This window comes from Neoarius graeffei, chromosome 11 (genome assembly GCF_027579695.1).
Source record: "Neoarius graeffei isolate fNeoGra1 chromosome 11, fNeoGra1.pri, whole genome shotgun sequence".
Taxonomy (NCBI): Eukaryota; Metazoa; Chordata; class Actinopteri; order Siluriformes; family Ariidae; genus Neoarius; species Neoarius graeffei.
Genome location: NC_083579.1, coordinates 24,870,421 through 24,893,357, shown reverse-complemented (window position 1 = coordinate 24,893,357; position 22,937 = coordinate 24,870,421). Strand labels below are relative to the sequence as shown.

The window sequence follows — 22,937 nt, the reverse complement described above, 5'->3', positions numbered from 1 at the left end:
CAAATTCAGAGCTGAGTTAAGCTCAAGGAAGCACTTTAATCCTCGTTTACTACCAAACTAAGCCATCTTTTATTGTCCCATCCATTTTAATATATGCACTGGGATGAAATCTCATATCTCTAGAGATATGTATCTGTAATTTTCATGTGAAAAATTCATCTACATCTAGATACTACATAGTAAAGTATGTGATCTGAGATGTGCAATATAAAACACATTACAAGTGAAATGCACAGCCTGTGTAATCATACATAGCAATATATACTTTAATAGGATCTGAAATCTTAGTGATTTAACACTCCTGAAGGTTACCTTTGATGTCTCTATAAAATAATGGTATCAGAACATGTCGTTTAGGATGGTTAGATGTGTGATCGCAACTCAGTTGGACCGTTTCTTTTCCTGTGACGCCTCCTGAAGCTGAATCACAGCTACTGCAGTCTGGCTGAAAACTGAGTTAGAATTATGGAGCCATGAACATGAAAGGAGTTTATGAGATGGGTTTAATGAGCGCGTTAGAGCAGGGATGTTGTGCTGTAGTTGATTTTGCCCCATGTAAAATGCCACGACCTTTAAAAACTTTAATGCGTAAAGCTCTAGGCAAATCAACTGCAGACTGAGAATTCTCATCTCTCATCTCATTATCTCTAGCCGCTTTATCCTGTTGTACAGGGTCACAGGCAAGCTGGAGCCTATCCCAGCTGACTACGGGCGAAAGGCGGGGTACACCCTGGACAAGTCGCCAGGTCATCACAGGGCTGACACATAGACACAGACAACCATTCACACTCACGGTCAACTTAGAGTCACCAGATAACCTAACCTGCATGTCTTTGGACTGTGGGGGAAACCAGAGCACCCAGAGGAAACCATGCAAACTCCACACAGAAAGGCCCTCGCCGGCCACAGGGCTCGAACCCGGACCTTCTTGCTGTGAGACGACCGCACTAACCACTACACCACCGTGCCGGCCATACTGAGAATTATTTTTAAAAATGACAGTTTTAGTGAGTTGCAAAGGAAATTTCTGTAATAAAATCCTGGAATGTTCTTTTTTTTGTTCTTTTGTAACAGTTGCCATGCTGTAGGACGACACTGTCTGTGATGTGGGTTTGTCATTTTTTAAATTTAGACAAAAATGTTCATGAGTGGTTCTGTGAATACTGAGAAATTCGGGGTGAGCAATTTGGCAAAAATGAAGTATGTTGGGTTTTGGTATAAATACTAGACATATCAGATGAAAATTCAAATTCAGTCCAAATCACTTGAAACTGCTCTCATTGAATTCAGAATTGAATGCTAAACAACATACTTTTTGTAGAATTTAAATGTTTATCTATTCTTGAGATATTACAAATCAAAGACTGAAAAAAATGGTTAATTTTTAGAAAACTGCCGTAATATTATGTATGAGGATAACATGGTCCAAAATGGGCCTCATTAATGAAAGAGAGCAAATGTTTTTTCTGAATTTTTCAAGATATTTACATGGAAATTGGCAAGCACATAGATGGTTGTATACTGAATACAAAGTTTGAAAAATTAGTAAAAAACAAATTACAATGGTGCTTAAAAGTTTGTGAACCCTTTAGAATTTTCTATATTTCTGCATAAATATGACCTAAAACATCATCAGATTTTCAGACAAGTCCTAAAAGTAGATAAAGAGAACCAAGTTAAACAAATGAGACAAAAATATTATACTTGGTCATTTATTTATTGAGGAAAATGATCCAATATTACATATCTGTGAGTGGCAAAAGTATGTGAACCTCTAGGATTAGCAGTTAATTTGAAGGTGAAATTAGAGTCAGGTGTTTTCAATCAATGGGATGACAATCAGGTGTGAGTGGGCACCCTGTTTTATTTAAAGAACAGGGATCTATCAAAGTCTGATCTTCACAACACATGTTTGTGGAAGTGTATCATGGCACGGACAAAGGAGATTTCTGAGGACCTCAGAAAAAGTATTGTTGATGCTCATCGGGCTGGAAAAGGTTCCAAAACCATCTCTAAAGAGTTTGGACTCCACCAATCCACAGTCAGACAGATTGTGTACAAATGGAGGAAATTCAAGACCATTGTTACCTCCCCAGGAGTGGTCGACCAACAAAGATCACTCCAAGAGCAAGGCGTGTAATAGTCGGCGAGGTCACAAAGGACCCTAGGGTAACTTCTGAGCAACTGAAGGCCTCGCTCACATTGGCTACTGTTAAAGGTGCCCTTCCACCAAAAATGTTTAATACTGGCTCTTTTTGAAATACCATAGTTCACTCCGAGTTGCATATGCATGCTGCATGTGAAAATGTAATTCTACTCCCATTCCCTGTATTAGCTTATGAAAGAAAATAGTCGGAAAAACGAGCAAATCTGAAAAAGCCCTACAAACTTACGTCACTTCGAAAATTAGTATTCATGGCCTCACCCACCTTGGCTTGCGACCGCCCATGGGAAGAAAGTTCGGATTTAAGCGCGAGGAGAGATAGCAGAGCCCATCTCGTCAGTAGCTAACGAAGAGGACCTAACAGCAAGTTGAAAACATGTCTGAACAAGTTCGTGCCTGTGCTATTTGTGGCAGTAACACATCAACGTTGCATGTCTTGCCCAAGATAGAAGAGGTGAAGAAGAAATGGTTGGAATTTATCTTTGGAACACCACCAGCGAAGTATAATGCAACGTTAGTACTGTGTTCTGATCATTTCAACCACAGTGACTTTTCAAACTTCGGTGCCTTCAGTAGTGGTTTTGCTTTGAGGTTGTTTTTAATACCCGGATCTGTACCGCCAAGACGATCGACCACCAGCTCACAAGCTGTAAGTAAAACATGAACTTTTTGTTCAAAGGTTTTTGTTACAAAATAGCATGTTCATATTCTCCACGTTAGCATGCATGACGTGGTCACAAGCTAGGCAGGGATGAGAGTTTTCCGCTTTTCAGCGGATTTCCGCTATTTCTGAGTAAAAAACGACCTTTTTATATTATGCCAAATCCGTTGAGAATTTTTTTTTTAATTAATTTTGGGGGGGGGGGGCACGGTGGTGTAGTGGTTAGCGCTGTCGCCTCACAGCAAGAAGGTCCAGGTTCGAGCCCCGTGGCCAGCGAGGGCCTTTCTGTGCGGAGTTTGCATGTTCTCCCCGTGTCCACGTGGGTTTCCTCCGGGTGCTCCGGTTTCCCCCACAGTCCAAAGACATGTAGGTTAGGTTAACTGGTGACTCTAAATTGACAGTAGGTGTGAATGTGAGTGTGAATGGTTGTCTGTGTCTATGTGTCAGCCCTGTGATGACCTGGCGACTTGTCCAGGGTGTACCCCGCCTTTCGCTCGTAGTCAGCTGGGATAGGCTCCAGCTTGCCTGCAACCCTGTAGAACAGGATAAAGCGGTTACAGATAATGAGATGAGATGAGATATTTATATATATATATCGAAAATAGTGCAGACTTGCACATAACACAAACCAGCAAGAAAACGAGTCAAACAATAATATGTCTACAAGTTCTAGCTACTACACGAATAAAATTATCATTATGTTTCCCAGCATAGCCAGGTAGGCGGACATGCACGGTTCAGGCGGGAGCTGTATGTTATTAGGCCTACTTGCTTTAACGTTACATTCCTGAGGCCGGCAGAGTTGTTAAGAGAAGAAGAGGACTTAATTCACAGTGAATGATACAGTGAACAAGAGATTGTAAGTTGTCAGTCATTGTTAATTGCTTAACGTTACCTACGTTTATCTAAGGGGAAGAAAATGTGATGTTGTAGGCTACTTGTCCCTTTTAACATTATGACAGCTAAATTGAACTTTATGGAAAATGTTAGTCAATATTAGCGTGAACAGTTAAACTTGACAGCTTTCTATATTCTGTCCCATCTCTGTATTGGTATGTTCTTCAACTGTTGCGAGTGAAAACAGGTCCTTTCCAAACATTTTATATATATATATATATATATATATTTTTTTTTTTTTAAACACTGAAAATTATAGGGGGGCTTGGGAACATTTTAAATGGACCTAACGACGTCCATGCAAGTAATCCAATCGGAAACCGATCAGGAGAGAGAGAGAGAGAGAGAGAGACCACTTTCCCGTGACTCAAAAAGCACCAGCAGTCTCCCGACATCACGCGAGCAGAGAGTGTACTCTGTTGTACCAACTTCAACCTGCCGTTACTCCCAAAGTACTGAACAGATCTTTATGAGAGATCATTTCTTTGGAAAGCAGAAATTATACGCATTTTAATGATAGTATTCATGATAGAAAATATTCAAGATTTAAGCAATGACAGATTTGGAAACTTAGATGAGCGTCTGCATGCACAATTTTCACAGCACGGCCAGCGAGCATCTGATACCTATAAATACTGCCAAATGATAGTACCACAGCCCAAGTGAAAGTTACACAGCAGAGCCCCACTCAATTGCTTTTATATTTTTCAGTATACGACACTAATCACATACATAATTTTGTGAGATGTCAACTATGTGACAGACCAGCTAGGCCCATTACTTTTTGTGCACCCCCTCCTTTAAAGTCAAAATCAAATGGCTTGTCTAGAATTTGGCTTCACCAGTAGATATTGTTGGTGGAATTGGCCCCTGCACTGCAGTATCCAGCAGCATTGGCAATGCTAGATCTACCTTAAATTAGACGTCACATAGTTGGCAAATTTTGGACTTTTTGGTTTGCCATGTCCATTGGTATAAGCCTATTATCGCCCAGGGTTATGTGCATGAAGGAAGTGGGCTGCCACTTTGTTTTATCACACTGGCTATTTACCACAGTTAATCATGCAGATGTAATCACTGTCACAGACTTGACACATAAAGGTACGCTTCAGTTTTTACACACTCCATGCAAAAAACCCTACCAAAAGCAGTACACATGACTGTGTGTACAAGATGTTGTTCTGTTGTCCTGCCAGATAACATGAGGCAGGTGAACCTTGCATCTGAGTAACCGTTGCAACGCTGGGGCTGAATTCAGTACCATCACATAGTTGACCGCAAGTTTGTGGGACACCTACAGTGGTGCTTGAAAGTTTGTGAACCCTTTAGAATTTTCTATATTTCTGCATAAATATGACCTAAAACATCATCAGATTTTCACACAAGTCCTAAAAGTAGATAAAGAGAACCCAGTTAAACAAATGAGACAAAAATATTATACTTGGTCATTTATTTATTGAGGAAAATGATCCAATATTACATATCTGTGAGTGGCAAAAGTATGTGAACCTTTATTTTCAGTATCTGGTGTGGCCCCTTTGTGCAGCAATAACTGCAACTAAACATTTCCGGTAACTGTTGACCAGTCCTGCACACTGGCTTGGAGGAATTTTTGCCCATTCCTCCGTACAGAACAGCTTCAACTCTGGGATGCTGGTGGGTTTCCTCACATGAACTGCTTGCTTCAGGTCCTTCCACAACATTTTGATTGGATTAAGGTCAGGACTTTGACTTGGCCATTCCAAAACATTAACTTTATTCTTCTTTAACCATTCTTTGGTAGAACAACTTGTGTGCTTAGGGTCATTGTCTTACTGCATGACCCACCTTCTCTTGTGATTCAGTTCATGGACAGATGTCCTGATATTTTCCTTTAGAAGTCACTGGTATAATTCAGCATTCATTGTTCCATCAATGATGGCAAGATGTCCTGGCCCAGATGCAGCAAAACAGGCCCAAACCATGATACTACCACCACCATGTTTCACAGATGGGATAAGGTTCTTATGCTGGAATGCAGTCTTTTCCATTCTCCAAACATAACGCTTTTCATTTAAACCAAAAAGTTCTCTTTTGGTCTCATCCGTCCACAAAACATTTTTCCAATAGCCTTCTGGCTTGTCCACATGATCTTTAGCAAACTGCAGATGAGCAGCAATATTCTTTTTGGAGAGCCGTGGCTTTCTCTTTGCAACCCTGCCATGCACACCATTGTTGTTCAGTGTTCTCCTGATGGTGGACTCCTGAACATTAGCCAATGTGAGAGAGGCCTTCAGTTGCTTAGAAGTTACCCTGGGGTCCTTTGTGACCTTGCCGACTATTACACGCCTTACTCTTGGAGTGATCTTTGTTGGTCGACCACTCCTGGGGAGGGTAACAATGGTCTTGAATTTCCTCCATTTGTACACAATCTGTCTGACTGTGGATTGGTGGAGTCCAAACTCTTTAGAGATGGTTTTGGAACCTTTTCCAGCCTGATGAGCATCAACAATACTTTTTCTGAGGTCCTCAGAAATCTCCTTTGTTCGTGCCATGATACACGTCCACAAACGTGTTGTGAAGATCAGACTTTGATAGATCCCTGTTCTTTAAATAAAACAGGGTGCCCACTCACACCTGATTGTCATCCCATTGATTGAAAACACCTGACTCTAATTTCACCTTCAAATTAACTGCTAATCCTAGAGGTTCACATATTTTTGCCACTCACAGATACGTAATATTGGATCATTTTCCTCAATAAATAAATGATCAAGTATAATATTTTTGTCTCATTTGTTTAACTGGGTTCTCTTTATCTAGTTTTCAGACTTGTGTGAAAATCTGATGACGTTTTAGGTCAAAATTATGCAGAAATATAGAAAATTCTAAAGGGTTCACAAACTTTCAAACACCACTGTACTTTGGCTGAGCTGCAGTCGAAATGATTTAAAACTGCATGAAGTTTAGTTGCATTTTCTTTAAACACACTCGTATCCATGACATGCACAGAGGGTAATCTTGTTTGCTGGCTTTCAGTGGAGAAATAATACTGTTAGTTCAAACCAAGGTTTCAGGTGGGACAAGCCAAGTTGGTCATTTTCACACTTATTTCGATTTTTTCCAACAACTAAGAAATGTTAGCGAGGTCTGCTGAATTTTTTCACAGTAGGCCCCAGGGAGTTCTTCTTGTATGTACAGGTTTTAGATCTCTCCACATGACACAGGCCGAGAGATGGCTGTAGGACACAAATTTCTCAGTATTCACAGAAACACTCTCATGTCCCCATTTATTTTCCAGAATTTGTTTTAATCAGCTGGGACTTACTCGAAACATTTGTGGACACCTGACCATCACCCATCGCATTCCACATTTAGTTCTTTATTTGCTGTTATAATGAGCTCCACTCTTCTGGGAATGCTTTCCACTAGATTTTGGGGCGTGGCTGGGAGGATTTGTGTTCGTTCAGCTACAAGATAAGGGAGGCATGGTGGTGTAGTTCTTATCAATGCCACCTCACAGCAAGAAGGTTCTGGGTTCGAACCTCACAGCCGACGGGGACCTTTCGGTGTGGAGTTTGCATGTTCTCCCCGTGTCTGTGTGGGTTTCCTCTGAGTGCTCCGGTTTCCCCCACAGTCCAAAGACATGCATTTAGGCTAACTGGCTAATCTAAAATGTCCATTGATCAAGCTTGGAGAGGGATGGGCTCTGCCAAGTTTAAAATGCCCTAGACACACCAACAATGGACTGTTAAAATATCATCAGTGGTGCCCCTACGGTCCTTGCTGGCCATGGGATGAAGAAGAAGAAGAAGAAGCTACAAGAGCATTAGTGAGATATTACATTACAGGCATTTAGCAGATGCTCTTATCTTATCCAGAGCAACGTACAACCCTGATTCCAAAAAAGTTGGGACAAAGTACAAATTGTAAATAAAAATGGAATGCAATGATGTGGAAGTTTCAAAATTCCATATTTTATTCAGAATAGAACATAGATGACATATCAAATGTTTAAACTGAGAAAATGTATCATTTAAAGCGAAAAATTAGGTGATTTTAAATTTCATGACAACAACACATCTCAAAAAGTTGGGACAAGGCCATGTTTACCACTGTGAGACATCCCCTTTTCTCTTTACAATGGTCTGTAAACATCTGGGGACTGAGGAGACAATCTTTCGATTACGTTCATTATGTCTTATATTGAATATTGTTAGTTTTTTTTTCTTTTTTATCAGACATCTAATTTTTTAGGTTTGTTTACCTGACATGTTTCGACGTACGACTGTCGTCTTCCTCAGACTGTCGTCTTCCTCAGAGTGTCACCGGATGTTATTGGTGACGCATCTTTTATCAGCTGATGTTTCCGATAAAAGATGCGTCACCAATAACATCCGGTGACACTCTGAGGAAGACGACAGTCGTACGTCGAAACATGTCAGGTAAACAAACCTAAAAAATTAGATGTCTGATAAAAAAGAAAAAAAAAACTAACAATACTGAGGAGACAAGTTGCTCAAGTTTAGGGATAGGAGTGTTAACCCATTCTTGTCTAATGTAGGATTCTAGTTGCTCAACTGTCTTAGGTCTTTTTTGTCATATCTTCCGTTTTATGATGCGCCAAATGTTTTCTATGGGTGAAAGATCTGAACTGCAGGCTGGCCAGTTCAGTACCTGGACCCTTCTTCTACGCAGCCATGATGCTGTAATTGATGCAGTATGTGGTTTGGCATTGCCATATTGGAAAATGCAAGGTCTTCCCTGAAAGAGACGTCGTCTGGATGGGAACATATGTTGCTCTAGAACCTGGATATACCTTTCAGCATTGATGGTGTCTTTCCAGATGTGTAAGCTGCCCATGTCACATGCACTAATGCAACCCCATACCATCAGAGATGCAGGCTTCTGAACTGAGTGCTGATAACAACTTGGGTCGTCCTTCTCCTCTTTAGTCTGAATGACACGGCGTCCCTGATTTCCATAAAGAACTTCAAATTTTGATTCGTCTGACCACAGAACAGTTTTCCACTTTGCCACAGTCCATTTTAAATGAGCCTTGGCCCAGAGAAAATGTCTGCACTTCTGGATCATGTTTAGATACGGCTTCTTCTTTGAACTATAGAGTTTTAGCTGGCAACGGTGGATGGCACGGTGAATTGTGTTCACAGATAATGTTCTCTGGAAATATTCCTGAGTCCAGTTTGTGATTTCCAATACAGAAGCATGCCTGTATGTGATGCAGTGCCGTCTAAGGGCCCAAAGATCACGGGCACCCAGTATGGTTTTTCGGCCTTGACCCTTACGCACAGAGATTCTTCCAGATTCTATGAATCTTTTGATGATATTATGCACTGTAGATGGTGATATGTTCAAACTCTTTGCAATTTTACACTGTCGAACTCCTTTCTGATATTGCTCCACTATTTGTCAGCACAGAATTAGGGGGATTGGTGATCCTCTTCCCATCTTTACTTCTGAGAGCCGCTGCCACTCCAAGATGCTCTTTTTATACCCAGTCATGTTAATGATCTATTGCCAATTGACCTAATGAGTTGCAATTTGGTCCTCCAGTTGTTCCTTTTTTGTACCTTTAACTTTTCCAGCCTCTTATTGCCCCTGTCCCAACTTTTTTGAGATGTGTTGCTGTCATGAAATTTCAAATGAGGCAATATTTGGCATGAAATTTCAAAATGTCTCACTTTCGACATTTGATATGTTGTCTATGTTCTATTGTGAATACAATATCAGTTTTTGAGATTTGTAAGTTATTGCATTCCATTTTTATTTACAATTTGTACTTTGTCCCAACTTTTTTGGAATCGGGGTTGTACAACAGGAACGTGACATACCCCCAGGAGTGGGCAGCCCAGGGAGCAATTGGGGGTTAGGTGCCTTACTCAAGGGATTATAACTTCAGCCATTTCTGCTGGTCCAGGGAATCAAACCAGCAATCTTTTGGTCCCAAAGCTGCTTCTCTAACCTTTAGGCCTTGGCTTTCCCATTAAGTACTTATGTTGGATGAGGAGGTTTGGGGTGCAGTCAGTGTTCCAGTTCATCCTAAAGGTGTTCAGGGGGTCGAGTTCAGTCAGGGCTCTGTGTAGGACACTTGAGTTCTTCCACTTCAACCTTAACACACTATGGTGGGGTTTACATTAGACCGTATCAGCGGATCATCAGATTAACGTTTTTAAAACGATTAGCGTGCACACAGCAACACTAATACACGATTCGCGTGCACACAGCAACACCAATACATGGATATGCTCGGCTCTGCAGGCATCCTGCGCTCCAAATCACTCCGCCCTGAACAGCGAGTGCCCTCTGGAGGCCGTGCACTCCGGCCCTGCGCAGCTCACAGAGCGCGCGAGTATAGCGCACGAGCAGTGATTTGGGACTGAGCTGCTGTGTGTGTGTGATCCCAGTGCACATCACTTACCACTTGCAAGTGGAAGGATGGCAAGCCTAAAGACAATCATAAGTACACAATGGGCAGTATTTGCATCAGTATTTGCAGTATTTTCATACTTTTATACTCTTTAATGAAAGGTGATACAAGGCGGAAGTCCACGCCGTTTTTCAGCAGTCGCGTCACATGACCAACGCCAGCGAATCAGGAAGGTGGATGTCACAGTGACGTTGTCCAATGACGACGCCAGCTAGAGCTCAGCACAGTGTATCCGCGTATCTTCGTATTCTCAATGTTTACACAGCACCGGACCAGACACGATCTAGATTGAATACGTGGACCCTGGCGGATTCCCTTTTCCCGGCGTTTCCAGGCGTTTTAATTTAAACGGACAGTGCATCCACGAAGAAAACGAGACAGATACGGTCTAATGTAAACTTGGCCTATGTCTTCATGTGAGCAGGATCATCATCATGCTGGAACAGGTTTAGGGCCTCTTATTTACAGTGAAGGGAAACAATAATGCTACATCATACAAATACATTCAAATAGTTTTTGTCTTTCGCACCATTCTGTGTAAACTCTAGAGACTGTTGTGTGTGAAAATCCCAGGCGATCAGCAGTTTCTGAAATACTCAAACCAGTCCATCTGGCTCATACCAACACCCATGCCACAGTAAAAGTCACACTATGAGATCATGATTTTTCCCATTTTGATGTTTGAAGTGAGCATCAACTGAAGCTCTTGATTTGTTTCTGCATGATTTTATACATTGTACTACTGTCAAGGAATTGGCTGATGAGAGAACTGCATAAAACAGCAGATGTTCCTGATGGGTGTTCCTTTTAACTATTATAAATGTCACACTGAATGAGCCACATGATGGCAGCACAAGCTAATTCTTTAACATCAAAGTGAAGCTTCCTCTACTGAGCTACTGATTTGACCTTCAAATTTGTGAAAGTCAGTTTCTCCGTATTTTGTGAATCTTCCAGATCTTTAGAATTTATTACAGGAAAAAAAAACTGTAATAAGGAAAGCATGTCAAGGTTGGCAAGTAATTAGTTTGATTGATGAAAATAATGATGTGTTGAAATACAAATTACATCATTTTAAAGTCCTTTTTTTTTACATTTTAATTATCATTAAGTACATACTTATGAATTGATTATAAACCAGTGTAATTGTAACAAATATTTTCATCTGACAATATGCAACCTTTTCCAGCTGATATTTGATTTCATTAACACCATTATGAGGATTAGTAATACTACTCCTACTACTAGTAGTAGTAGTAATAGTATTAGTAGTGATCTAAGTACTGTATATTAATGTTTATAATGGATACTTAGTAATGATTAATAATGTGTGTTATATTAGTATTAGAGAAGAACTCTTCATAGTTGTAGCTCTGAGATTTCGTAACGGATAAGAATAATATAAGAGATCCTTTCCAAAACAAGGTTTTCTGAGAAGCAAATGAAAAACTGTGTTGAATTTTGAAATAATTCCAATAATAAAATGAGATGGCGTCAGCATTAACCCTGGGATTGTGGTTATTCTGATTTTTTTTCATAATTAATTTTATTTTATTTATTTTTTTAAATAAAAATTTCATATGTTCAGTATTTTTAAAGTCCTGCTAATCATAGCAAATCATTTAACAGTGATTATAATCAATGCAGGAAAGTCTATTGAACGTCAAAGCCCTGTTCTGTCCCAGTGTGGGCGGTCACGCTTATCTCAGGCCACGCCCCCTGGATGAACGTCATTTGCGAGAGCCGTAAAAGGAAGTTAAATGCCATTAAGTTTCTAAAGCAAGTAAAGCACATTTTCTGTTTATTTATTGTTGTGTACGCTAATACAGTAAAAAGTTGGCAGAATGAAGGACGCAAAGGTTTTAAAAGTTTTTAATTCTGAGAGCTCGAAGTTGCCAAGTACGGATGCCGGAAGTACTGCCTGTCAAACGAAGAACAACCAATTGGCGCGCGGCATATTTGGGTAACTCCGCCCAGGTCTACAGGGTTGCCAGATTTCACGTAAAAGCGCAGCTAGACCAGTGCTTATGATGTTTTAAAAATTTCAGGAATGCATGTTCTGAGATTATTTTGTACTTTATAAAACAACACTGCATGTTTATTTTGGTAACTTTATTAAGTTGTGTATTTTAGTAGGCTATAGGTGTTATAGATTTGACAAAGTACTGCTCTAAACTCATTTAAAAATAAAGAAAGGGAAACTTAACACTGGTCACTGTGTGGGGGGCCATGTTGATTTGACGTCACTCTGGTACTGGAAACTGGTTGTGAGATGGTCACAATCCCTCTAGACTTGGATGTTTACTCCTCTGCTGTGGGACATACACCAATTAACCATAAAATTAAAACCACTGACAGGTGAAAAGAATAACAATAATTATCTCATTACAATGGCACCTGTCAAGGGGTGGGATATATTAGGCAGCAAAAGAACAGTCAGTTCTTGAAGTTGATGCATTGGAAGCAGGAAAAATGGGCAAGCGTACGGCTCTGAGCGACTTTGACAAGGGTGACTTTGACACAGAAGAGCTGCACAAGCTGCTGAAAAAGTCAATGCGGACACCTTTCTGTTTTCGCCAACATTAACTTTTTCAGCAGTTTGTGCTCCAGTAGCTCTTCTATGGGATTTGACCATATGGGCTAGCCTTTGTGCCCCATGCGAATCAATGAGCCTTTGACACCCATAACACTGTCGCCAGTTCACCGGTTGTCCTTCCTTGGACCACTTTTGGTAGGTACTAACCATAAATGTGCCATTTTGGAGATGCTCAGAGCCAGTCATCTAGCCATCACAATTTGTCCCTTGTCAGAGTCGCTCAGATCCTTACGCTTGCCCATTTTTCCTGCTTCCAACACATCAACTTCAAGAACTGACTGTTCTCTTGCTTGCCAATATATATCCCACCCCTTGATAGGTGCCATTGTAATGAGATAATCAGTGTTATTCACTTCACCTCTCAGTGTTTTAAATTTTATGGCTGATTGGTGGATATGCTTTTCACAAAGACATCACAGTAACAACAAAGCCATGAGGGTCATCTATAATAACTCCATATGTGGTGTCATATTGGAGTGTGGATAATGTCCCATGGAATAATAAAATATAATTTGACATTACCTTTTAAATGTCTCATGACAAATAAAATGAAAGAGGTCTCTTTTAAATTGATCCACAGATTTTGAAAATACATTGATACTGGGTGTTCATTCGGTAAAGGATCTTTAGAAGTGTTTCATCATCTGCTTTCGTTTTTGAGATTCTGATCAGACCTTTTTACAAGTTTCCTTAGTGTTCTTTCTTCTTTACCTTTACTTTCAAATTGTATTGTAGTATTCAAGACCACTTTTTGAATGTCTCAGTCTCGTCTTGGAATCGACTGCATTTTTACTCTGTCTTGTCTCAGTCTCAGGGATTTGTCTCATGGATTTTATTTCAAGACCGGTCAAGACCACAACTGTGGAGATTTCACTAAACTGCCTGTGCATTGTCTGATTTATTTGTTAGCATCATGGTTGTGATTGGCTGTAAAATTTCCTGCTTCAAATGCAATCCAAAACATGACTCATTGCTCATTTGAAAATTTTCTTCCTGTTAAGCCATCAACCCCTCCCCACACCTTCCCACACACTGGTCTGGTCCTGGTCTTGACTTGGTCTCGCCCTGCCTTGATCTTGGTCTTGACTTGATCTTAACCCCTCAAAGTCTTGGTCTTGTCTTGGTCTCAATACACTCTGGTCTCATGTTTGATTGGATTAAGCATGTTTGGTGTGGGTTTTTTTTTCCGTATTGTTTGTAGGCATGGAATTTCAAGTTGCAAGTTCACCATTTAGGCCCCACCTTTTTTCCAGACCAATACCAGTGTTTCTATCAATCTGGCAACTCTGAGGAGCTTCATCCCAGCTCAAATTCTTGTGGACTGTGAGAGCAGAGCAGAGCAGCATCACAGAGCTGACTGGACAGCCAGAGAGGCAGAGAGAGGAAGAAGAGGAGCTCAATGTATAGGTGATAAAGTTGAGAAAGTTGTGACCATGTGGAAGAAAGCAGCAGTGTTTTTGCTCCAACTTTCCTACATCTCTCATCATGTGAGCTCCATTCAGAGAGATGAGCTTCTCCCCTATGGGACACTGAATGGGGATTTGACTCTGCAGGAAGGAGACGATGAAACCTCCAAAGTGATTACACTGAGCAAACCCATGCATTTCTACGACACCGCCTTCTACAAGTTATATGTGAGTTTAAACACCAATTCTCATTTCAGTTGATGAAAAGAGGCATTTCAGGCTTAAAGCAGCTGGGCTGGGGTTTATTATAAAGCACTTAAATATACAGAAATTATTAATGTATTATTACTCCATAATAATAATAATAATAATAATAATAATAATAATAATAATAATTATTATTATTATTATTATTATTATTATTATATTTTTTTAATTCCAAAGACTGTTTGTTTGTTTGTTTGTTTGTTTGTTTGTTTGTTTGTTTGTTTAGAATCAAGCATCTGGTGCAAAAAGCCTTGATGCACTTACACTCATGTGCTTAGTCTTTTTTTTTTTAAGTTCATTTATTCAGACTGATTTATTTGGGAGGTTCCCAGACTCCACATTGAGGTTAATCTGGAAGTTAATCACCCGAGGTTTGGTTCAGATCACCTTTAACAGAATGATTTAATTTGCTTTGCAAAAGGGGTCTTGGAGAGTTTTATCCCCATAATTCTTCTTCTTCTTCTGGAGATGGGAAACATTTTGAATGAACCACATATTTTGGAGAATTTGTTACAAGGATGATTGACAAGGTAAAATCAAGTAAATCATTTTTCAGGTTTTCCACATTTTGTTAAATTTACAGTTTTTTGTGTTTTTTTGGGCGATGCTTGACTACAATGAAGTAGTTACTAAAGATGAAATCAATGGAGTAAATATACATTTAATATTTAAATAAATCTCTTTTTTTTTTTTTGCCTAGTCAAACATCTGGTGGAATAAAAACCCGGCTAATGGTTTGGTCTGTGTTTCAGTGTGTTAGTCATTTATTTGGGAGGATTACACACCAAAATGTGACTGACTCTGCTCCCATGTTGAGGTCAGGCTTTTTCCGAAAGCTTTAATATGCTTTAGTAAGATCAGTAAACTGAGGTTAAACTTTGGGGTCAGATCATCTTTTTTTTTTTAGACTTGCTATAAAGGGGGGGCTTGGAAAGTTTTTTCCATAAATCATCCCTCTCAATTTATCTGTCTTTGATCCAGAAAGGAAACCAGAAACATTTTGAATAAGCCACGTATTATTTTGAGAATTTGTTACAGGGTGTAAAGAGTGTTCTGGGTTGTCCAGATTCTCCAGATGTGATATTTATATGGATTCATTTGGCCACCCGGACTAGGATGAAGCAGTTACTGAAGATGAAGTGAATGAAAGAAAAATTCAAGTTTTTCCAAATAGTATTTTTGTTTAGTGCAAAAAAGGAACAAGGTTAAAGACTAATTGGAAAAAAAAATTAATCAGCTTGTCAGTGGAATCAATCAATTTCTGAATATCAGACTAGTTATGATCAAATTTTTCATATCATCATATTATCAAACTCTACACTAAAGCCCAACTTAGTTTCTTTAACCTGTAATAATAACAACATACAAGTAGAATGAGTGTAAGGAATTATTTTGATTGAAATAATTACACCTACATTTCTGATATTTCAGGTGGCCACCAATGGCATCATCTCACCTCATGACCTTCCTATGGAGAAGCAGTATGTTGATGACGAGTTCCCCACTGAATTCCCAGTGATTGCGCCTTTCCTCGCTGACATAGACACCAGCAACGGAAAAGGAGCCATCTACTACAGACTAACTGAATCCCCTAGTGTCCTGAATCGAATAGCTGCTGAGATCCAAAAGGGATTCCCAAACACTCGATTTACACCAACTCACGCCATCATCGCCACGTGGGAAAACGTAGCTGCTTACAAAGAGGTCACACGCACCTCTGAGTCAGACAGACAGGTGAGGAAGAATCTGTTGGGATGAAGTGAAGTATTTATTGTATATCTTTAAAAATAATAGATAAAAACTCCAAGCAGGGTTGCCAGAATGGATTCACTGGGTTTATATTTTTTAAATAATAATCACATAAAGCAAAAGCAAAACTGTTCAAGGTGGAATTAAGACTGCAGGTTTCATGATGAAATAGGAATCAGTCTCAATTGTGATGCTTTTATGAATTTAGTTTGGAAATATGTTGTAAGTAACTGTAGCCACTTAAACAAAAATTATTAAGAAAGCTTATATACCTGATGAATAATTAACAAAAGCTGGTCAGATTTGATCTACAGCCAGTGGGAATCTATCAGGCGGGGTGAACTATGTGACCCTGAAGCTCCAAGCTTAGATCTAACCTTTTAAAGGTGTAGGTTATCAGTGTTGGCCATCAGTCGTCAGTCGTGTCCCCCAGCTTAATTCCCCTCCTCTGCTGTAATTGCAGGCCCACAGGGCACCTGTGCACACACTGCTGCTCCACACTAACTACTAATCTGTCCCAAAATCCCTACAGCCTCTAATTTCCTTGTGCAGCTCACAAGAAAAAGTGGTGGGAAAGAAGAGGGTATGATGACTTGTGCGTACTCTTTCTCTGTCTCTAATAGCTAGGGATTATCAGCTCTTTACTTGCGTGAAACTGTTGAAAACTGTTGAGAACTGAGAAATATACCCTGGAAAGATCCAGGGTATACTGGGAAAAGAATGCTGGTGATGGAGTTGCCAGGTAGAAGGAAAAGAGGAAGACCAATGAGATTTATGGATGTGGTGAAGGACATGAGGATGATTGGTGCTACAGAAAAAGATGCAGAGGACAGGAGGAGCTGGAGGGACATTATCCGCTGTGCCGACCCCTAACGGGAACAGCCACAAGAAGAAGAAGAAGCGCTCACGGTCTGCATCAGAATGTTCTTCGTTGCTCAAGAGTGAATGCATTTGGCAACAGTTCATATGTTGAAGTCTTGCAGCCAGTGTATAAATATTGATTTCATCTTTGGATAGTGAGAAACCATAAGAAACATGGAAAGACAGTGTATCTCTCCAGCATGTTGGATTGAATGGGTTATTCTGTTATCCATGCTGTTTAACTCTCACCTCCAGGCCAAGAGGACGAAACAGCTGCGCTGCAGATTAAACATTTTCTTTGGTTATTTACTGGTGCAGATAACAACCTGGCTATTCCTCTGATGTGTATATATGGAAGCTTTAGACAGCACATAAACAGAGCTTGAATGATTACTCAGTTGATCCGGACAGCTTGTTGACTTGAGAACGTACGCTATACCAGACAGTAATAGCGTGTAATCCATCACATCTGCAGACAACTTTGTGTCTGTAAATAAATCTGTTTAACATACGCCAAGCACAGTCATCTCTTGAGACACAAACAGGTCAGAATGCTGTTGTTTGAGTTTGCTATGAAGCCGACTGTCCTACTGTTCTTTGAGGCTCCCTCTGATCTGTTTACAATCACTGACACTGTTTGCTTGCTGCTCAACAATGGATTATAGTATAAGCTCTCTGAGGCATGTTTAAAGAAATCACATCCTCCAGTTAATTAACCGGGTGTCCACTTTGCTGAGAGTTTACTCAAGCTTTTGGGATGCACTTTATAGGGGTGTGGGGGTGGCAAACCTAGACGGTCCCTTGTGTTTTCTTTTGGGACTCAATTCTCTTTATTGTAGCTGCAGTTTCCGGCCCCCGAACCTCTGTCTCATGTCTGTCGCAGAGGAGATGGAAGTGGGAAGCCATATGGAGGTGTTATTCCTTGAACAAACAAGCTGGAGAAGTTCACATCAAGCCGGTCGAGCGTTCTGTCTTCCAATTACGGCACTGTGCCCTCCCTGTGGTATCATCCTGGGCATGTCTCAGTCTTGCCACAAGTGGGTGCCTAATTATTTACAATAACATATTTAAACAATCTTGTTTATGGGTGTGTTCCTGCAGAGCTTGGAGGCAGTTTGGTCTTGTAATTAAGGATTCGGGACTGAGGGTTGGGGCTTTTTTTTTCAGGGGATGGAGAGGTGTACGCTATGGAATTAGGTAGCCTGGAGCTCTTTCAAAACCATATGGAGCAGTTGTGGGGGGTCTATGCAGGTTCTTTTGTGATGGGGATAATGGAGGTGAAGGGTGTGAGGTGTTTCACACAGATCCCATACCAACATGTGTGAGAGAAACAAAGAAGGCAGGGGGTGCAAGTCAAAGAGAGGATGTTGAATCCATGTTAAAACAATACTCTTGGCTTTTTTTTTTAGCAAGTTTACTTGAAAATTACTCTGGAAGTAGTGGGTGGTCACTGAAAGCCATCTGTAGCCATGGGTCAGGATGGACTCAGGTCTCTGATCTTGGCTTTCAGTGAATTTAATGGCATGATCTTGAAAAGGACATGTAGACAGGGCTGGCCAAGACAAGACACTTCAAACAGAGGTCTAAACTGTTTTTTTTTTTTTAGGATGGTGTGAAAAAGCAGAGCAGAGGAAAATGAGGACAGGAAACCAGAGGGGACACATTTGCTGAGTTACCAGACCAAAAAAAATGTTAACTTGGAGAAAAGACCAAATATGGACTTAGTCCTGGCCCAAGGTCTTAGTGGGATTGCTTTGAAACTACCGTAAACAAGTAATAAAAGAAAAGAACGTTTACAGTCTGGATAAACTCTGTGGTACTCATTGAAATGTGCTGTTGTGTGAACTGTTCATTAGCCCTTTGATAAACACAAGCTGTGACAGAGCTTTTGTTCCTCAAGCAAACTCAGCTCACCCTGAGGATGAGATAAGGCCCTAACATTTACATTTGAATTATAGACTGATGCCGATCTTCTTCCTCTCCTTATCAGGTTAACACATTCCAGGCGGTGGTGGCTTACGATGAGATGAACACCTACGCTCTCTTCTTTTACCCAGAGGATGGACTGCAGTTCTTTGGAACGCGTCCTAAAGAGATGTTCAATGTGGAGATTGAGCTGCCTGCACGGGTCGGCTTCACCAGGGGAGAAATCTCGTATTTTATCTTCACACGCACTGAGGGACCTTACTTCAGTGTCACCAGCAATGAGCAGTCTGTCAAGAACTTGTACCAGTAAGCAAAATAAGCCTTCAATATACCTTGAACCATAGCAATGGATGTCCCATTAACCAAAATAATGTAATTACTTGAAATTTGTTTTCTTCCCCCAAAAAACTCTTGATGCCTGATGGATTGCATAGTGGCAGCATGGTGGTGTAGTGGTTAGCACAGTCGCCTCACAGTAAGAAGGTTCTGGGTTTGCGGCCGGCAAGGGCCTTTCTGTGTGGAGTTTGCATGTTCTCCCTGTGTCTGCGTGGGTTTTCTCCGGATGTTCCGGTTTCCCCCACAGTTCAAAGACATGCGGTTAGGTTAATATGGGACGGCCTTGGGCTGGGGTGCCCTTGAGCAAGGCACCCAACTCCCAATTGCTCCCCGAGCGCTGTTAGCATGGCTGCCCACTGCTCTGGGTATGTGTGTGTGCTCATTGCTCACATGTGTGTGCATGTGTGTGTTCACTGCTTCAGATGGGTTAAATGCAGAGAGGAAATTTCACAAGTGTGTGATGAATAAAGTTGTGCTTTCTTTCTTTCTTTCTTTCTTTCTTTCTTTCTTTCTTTCTTTCTTTCTTTCTTTCTTTAGTTTCCATTTCTCTTATATAATACTGTTTGATCATCTCCCTTCAGGACAGGTAACACTGGTGTGCCTGGCGTTTGGCTCTTCCACATTGGAAATGCATACACTTTTGACAACGTAATTCCAGCAGCAGCTTCAGGCCATTTACCCACCGCAGTCCCTAGGAAGCAAGCAGTTGTGTTCCAAACCACCCCTGAGTACCCTGCAGGAGAGTACGAGATAGACAAGTCTTTCGATGAAGAGCCAGAATACAACATTGATCCAGACTTCCAGGATCCAGATGTCACAGAATTCCCTCAGCTAGGCCACGATGCCTCTCTGTTGAATGGTCTGAACCAGGAAGTTGACTCAAATCTCTCCCCAGATGACCCCTATGAAGAGGATGTCACTGACTCTCAGACTGACTCTCAGACTGACCACATTGCTCCTACAAATGGTCCTCCAGAGGAAATCGTTGAGTCTATGCATCCGGTTCCAGTGCACACTCTTCTGGAAGCATATCCCGTCCGCCCTGAGGGTCAAGTGGTGAACATCGAAGAAGATGTCCACTTTGACTCTGGAGGTGAGGCTGAAACTGTGAAAAAGCAATTATGTTCTTCTTCTTCTTTTCATTCCTTCTCTCCTTCATTCTTGTAAATACACCTCAGAAAGTCAGAAAAACTCACTGAAAGCCGGTGCACAACCTGCACAAAATGTGTCAGTCTCACAGCTTTTAGATGTTCTCCTGAAGCTTCAGCAGGGTAGGTACTTGAAAGTGTTGGTCCAAGTGTGATAAGAACCGGCTGAGCAAATGTGAGCTGTGACCCCAAACAACTGCATCAAAACACACATCCAGATGTCCAATATGACGTGAGCCTTATATTTGGCCTGGGGCCAGCAGCTCCTCTCTAAATCATTGTTTGCAGCAGGAGCAGATAACAGGAGTGTTTCTCATCTCTCTTCTGCATGACAGATGTCTTTTCCTTAACAACACTCAGGTGTCGGCAACATCTGTTTTCATCGGCAGGTCATTGGACATCGAATTGGTACTCAAGTAAATTTGGGTGCCAAGCATATGATTATTGAGCTACTTAGACTCATGTGTAATGGCTTACTTTATCATTTGTGTTCACATGTTTAAATATGATATTCTCTCTCTTCTATATCTCACTCTGTTTATCAATATTTCTTCACTCGTTCTTCAGTGATTCATTATTCCACTGAAAACAAGGAGACGTGTGATCGTTTTCAGCACACCTGCAGCCAGAACGCTTACTGCACCGAATACAAATCAGGCTACTGTTGCCACTGCAATGCTGGTTTCTATGGAAATGGACGCCAATGCCTTCCTGATGGTGAGTTTGGAAAAACCAGTTGGGATTTGGTTTAAAAAAAAAAAAAAAATATATATATATATATATATATATATATATATATATATATATATATATATATATAAACATGGCTTGGATTTCAGTAAATAGGACAACTTCGTTTTGGGTAAAAAGAAAGATTTGGGTTTAGGTAAAGACATGTAATTTGGGTTTTGGTTTTTAAAAAAAGCTGATTTGGTTTGGGTAAAGAAAAAAGAAAAGAAGTTATGTTTGGAATGTTTGCGTGAATAACAAATTGGGTTTGGCTGATTTGGGTTTGTTTGAGGGAGTGTATTTTCCGTTGCAAAAAATACACTCAGTAATTCCCTTGTCTCGTCTTAGAAGGATCAGAGAAAGTCAAGGCCATGTTATAACAAAACACAGGCCTGTAACATATTTAACAATTATTCGCTGAAGGTCAAGTGAATATCAGTGAATAAGGTTATTATTCACCAATATTCACTGAGCGTGAGGTGGATAATTGTTTTAGTATAACTACATAGGTGATTATTCATTATTCATTCATTATCTCTAGCCGCTTTATCCTGTTCTACAGGGTCGCAGGCAAGCTGGAGCCTATCCGCGTGGGTTTTCTCCGGGTGCTCCGGTTTCCACCACAGTCCAAAGACATGCAGGTTAGGTTAACTGGTGACTCTAAATTAACCGTAGGTGTGAATGTGAGTGTGAATGGTTGTCTGTGTCTATGTGTCAGCCCTGTGATGACCTGGCGACTTGTCCAGGGTGTACCCTGCCTTTCGCCCGTAAGTGATTATTTTTTTAAAAATCGTACTAAAAAATTATTAATTTCAAACTTCAAATGTGGCATGTAAATATAATAACAGTGCAGCGCAGACTGGTGTCACTTTGTATCATCTTTAGTGCTTTTAGGACTAAAAAGCATTTTCTTTCATAATTTATAATTCTTCCTCACTTATGGTGACAAAGCAATTGGCAGCCATTTTGCCGAGTCACTCGAGCTGATTATCGAGAAATAGTCCGAATCTCTCGACCAATCAGCATGCACGATTTTCTATAATCACCCCCATATTAATACTAATAACAGTTAATTTCAGTTATATCAACAGCTCTTGGCACAAAGCCTTATTTTACTATCATTCACAGCCATCAGTTACACAAAGGTACTTCATAAATAAACTTCTTTCTTTGTAGAAATGACAAATATTATTTAAGGTCTTGGATTTGGTGAAAAGGTCTGGGTATCAAAAAATTGCTTGGATTTGCATTAAAAAAAGGAAAATATGACTGACATTGGAATGAAAATGGCATGAAAATTGGCATGAACCTTTGGCCAATTTGAGTCTGTGTTTGTAAAAGAATGAGTTGGGTTTAGATTAAAAATGTGACTTAGGTTTGTTTTTGTACAAAAGCCAAATGAAAAAGACTTTGTTTAAATAAAAAGTCAGCTTGGGTATGGGTGAAAAATGGCTAACTTGGGTTTGGGTAGAAAAGGCCAGTTTGAAATTGGAAAAAATATTCATTTGTTTGGATGAAAAACTGCAGCTGCTTCACATTCTTGTGCCAGGCTCGTCCTCGGTGTTTCAGTAGTTGAGAAAGTAAAGATTTTCAGGTAATAAAGATATTTACCAGCTGCATTTTTCATGTGGCTATTATTATTATTATTAATGTGAAAATGAATCCTTGTCTATTTCTGAGTTTTCAAGCATTTATTCAGTCAAATTTTAGTTCCACCATAGACAGATCCTTTTCAGTGACTCCTGACAGATCCAGCCAGGTAACAGCCCC

At 40.4% G+C, this 22,937-nt stretch overlaps 1 protein-coding gene across 5 annotated transcripts in view; it reads left to right on the top strand.

Annotated features, from left to right (window-relative positions):
* Nucleotides 1-22,937, top strand: part of nid2a (nidogen 2a (osteonidogen)) — a 154,559-nt gene that overhangs the window by 6,459 nt on the left and 125,163 nt on the right. Inside the window, exons 1-7 of one of the 5 annotated variants that reach the window (XM_060933646.1) lie at nt 2,049-2,813; nt 13,999-14,379; nt 15,850-16,152; nt 17,912-18,065; nt 19,086-19,260; nt 19,872-20,383; nt 21,006-21,155. In XM_060933646.1, the coding sequence (XP_060789629.1) occupies nt 2,541-2,813; nt 13,999-14,379; nt 15,850-16,152; nt 17,912-18,065; nt 19,086-19,260; nt 19,872-20,383; nt 21,006-21,155 (1,948 nt within the window). In that variant the 5' untranslated portion in view covers nt 2,049-2,540. Of the gene's footprint in view, nt 1-2,048; nt 2,814-13,998; nt 14,380-15,849; nt 16,153-17,911; nt 18,066-19,018; nt 19,261-19,871; nt 20,384-21,005; nt 21,156-22,937 lie in introns of those variants that run through there. The other 4 variants (XM_060933644.1, XM_060933647.1, XM_060933645.1 and 1 more) reach the window with 4 other exon arrangements.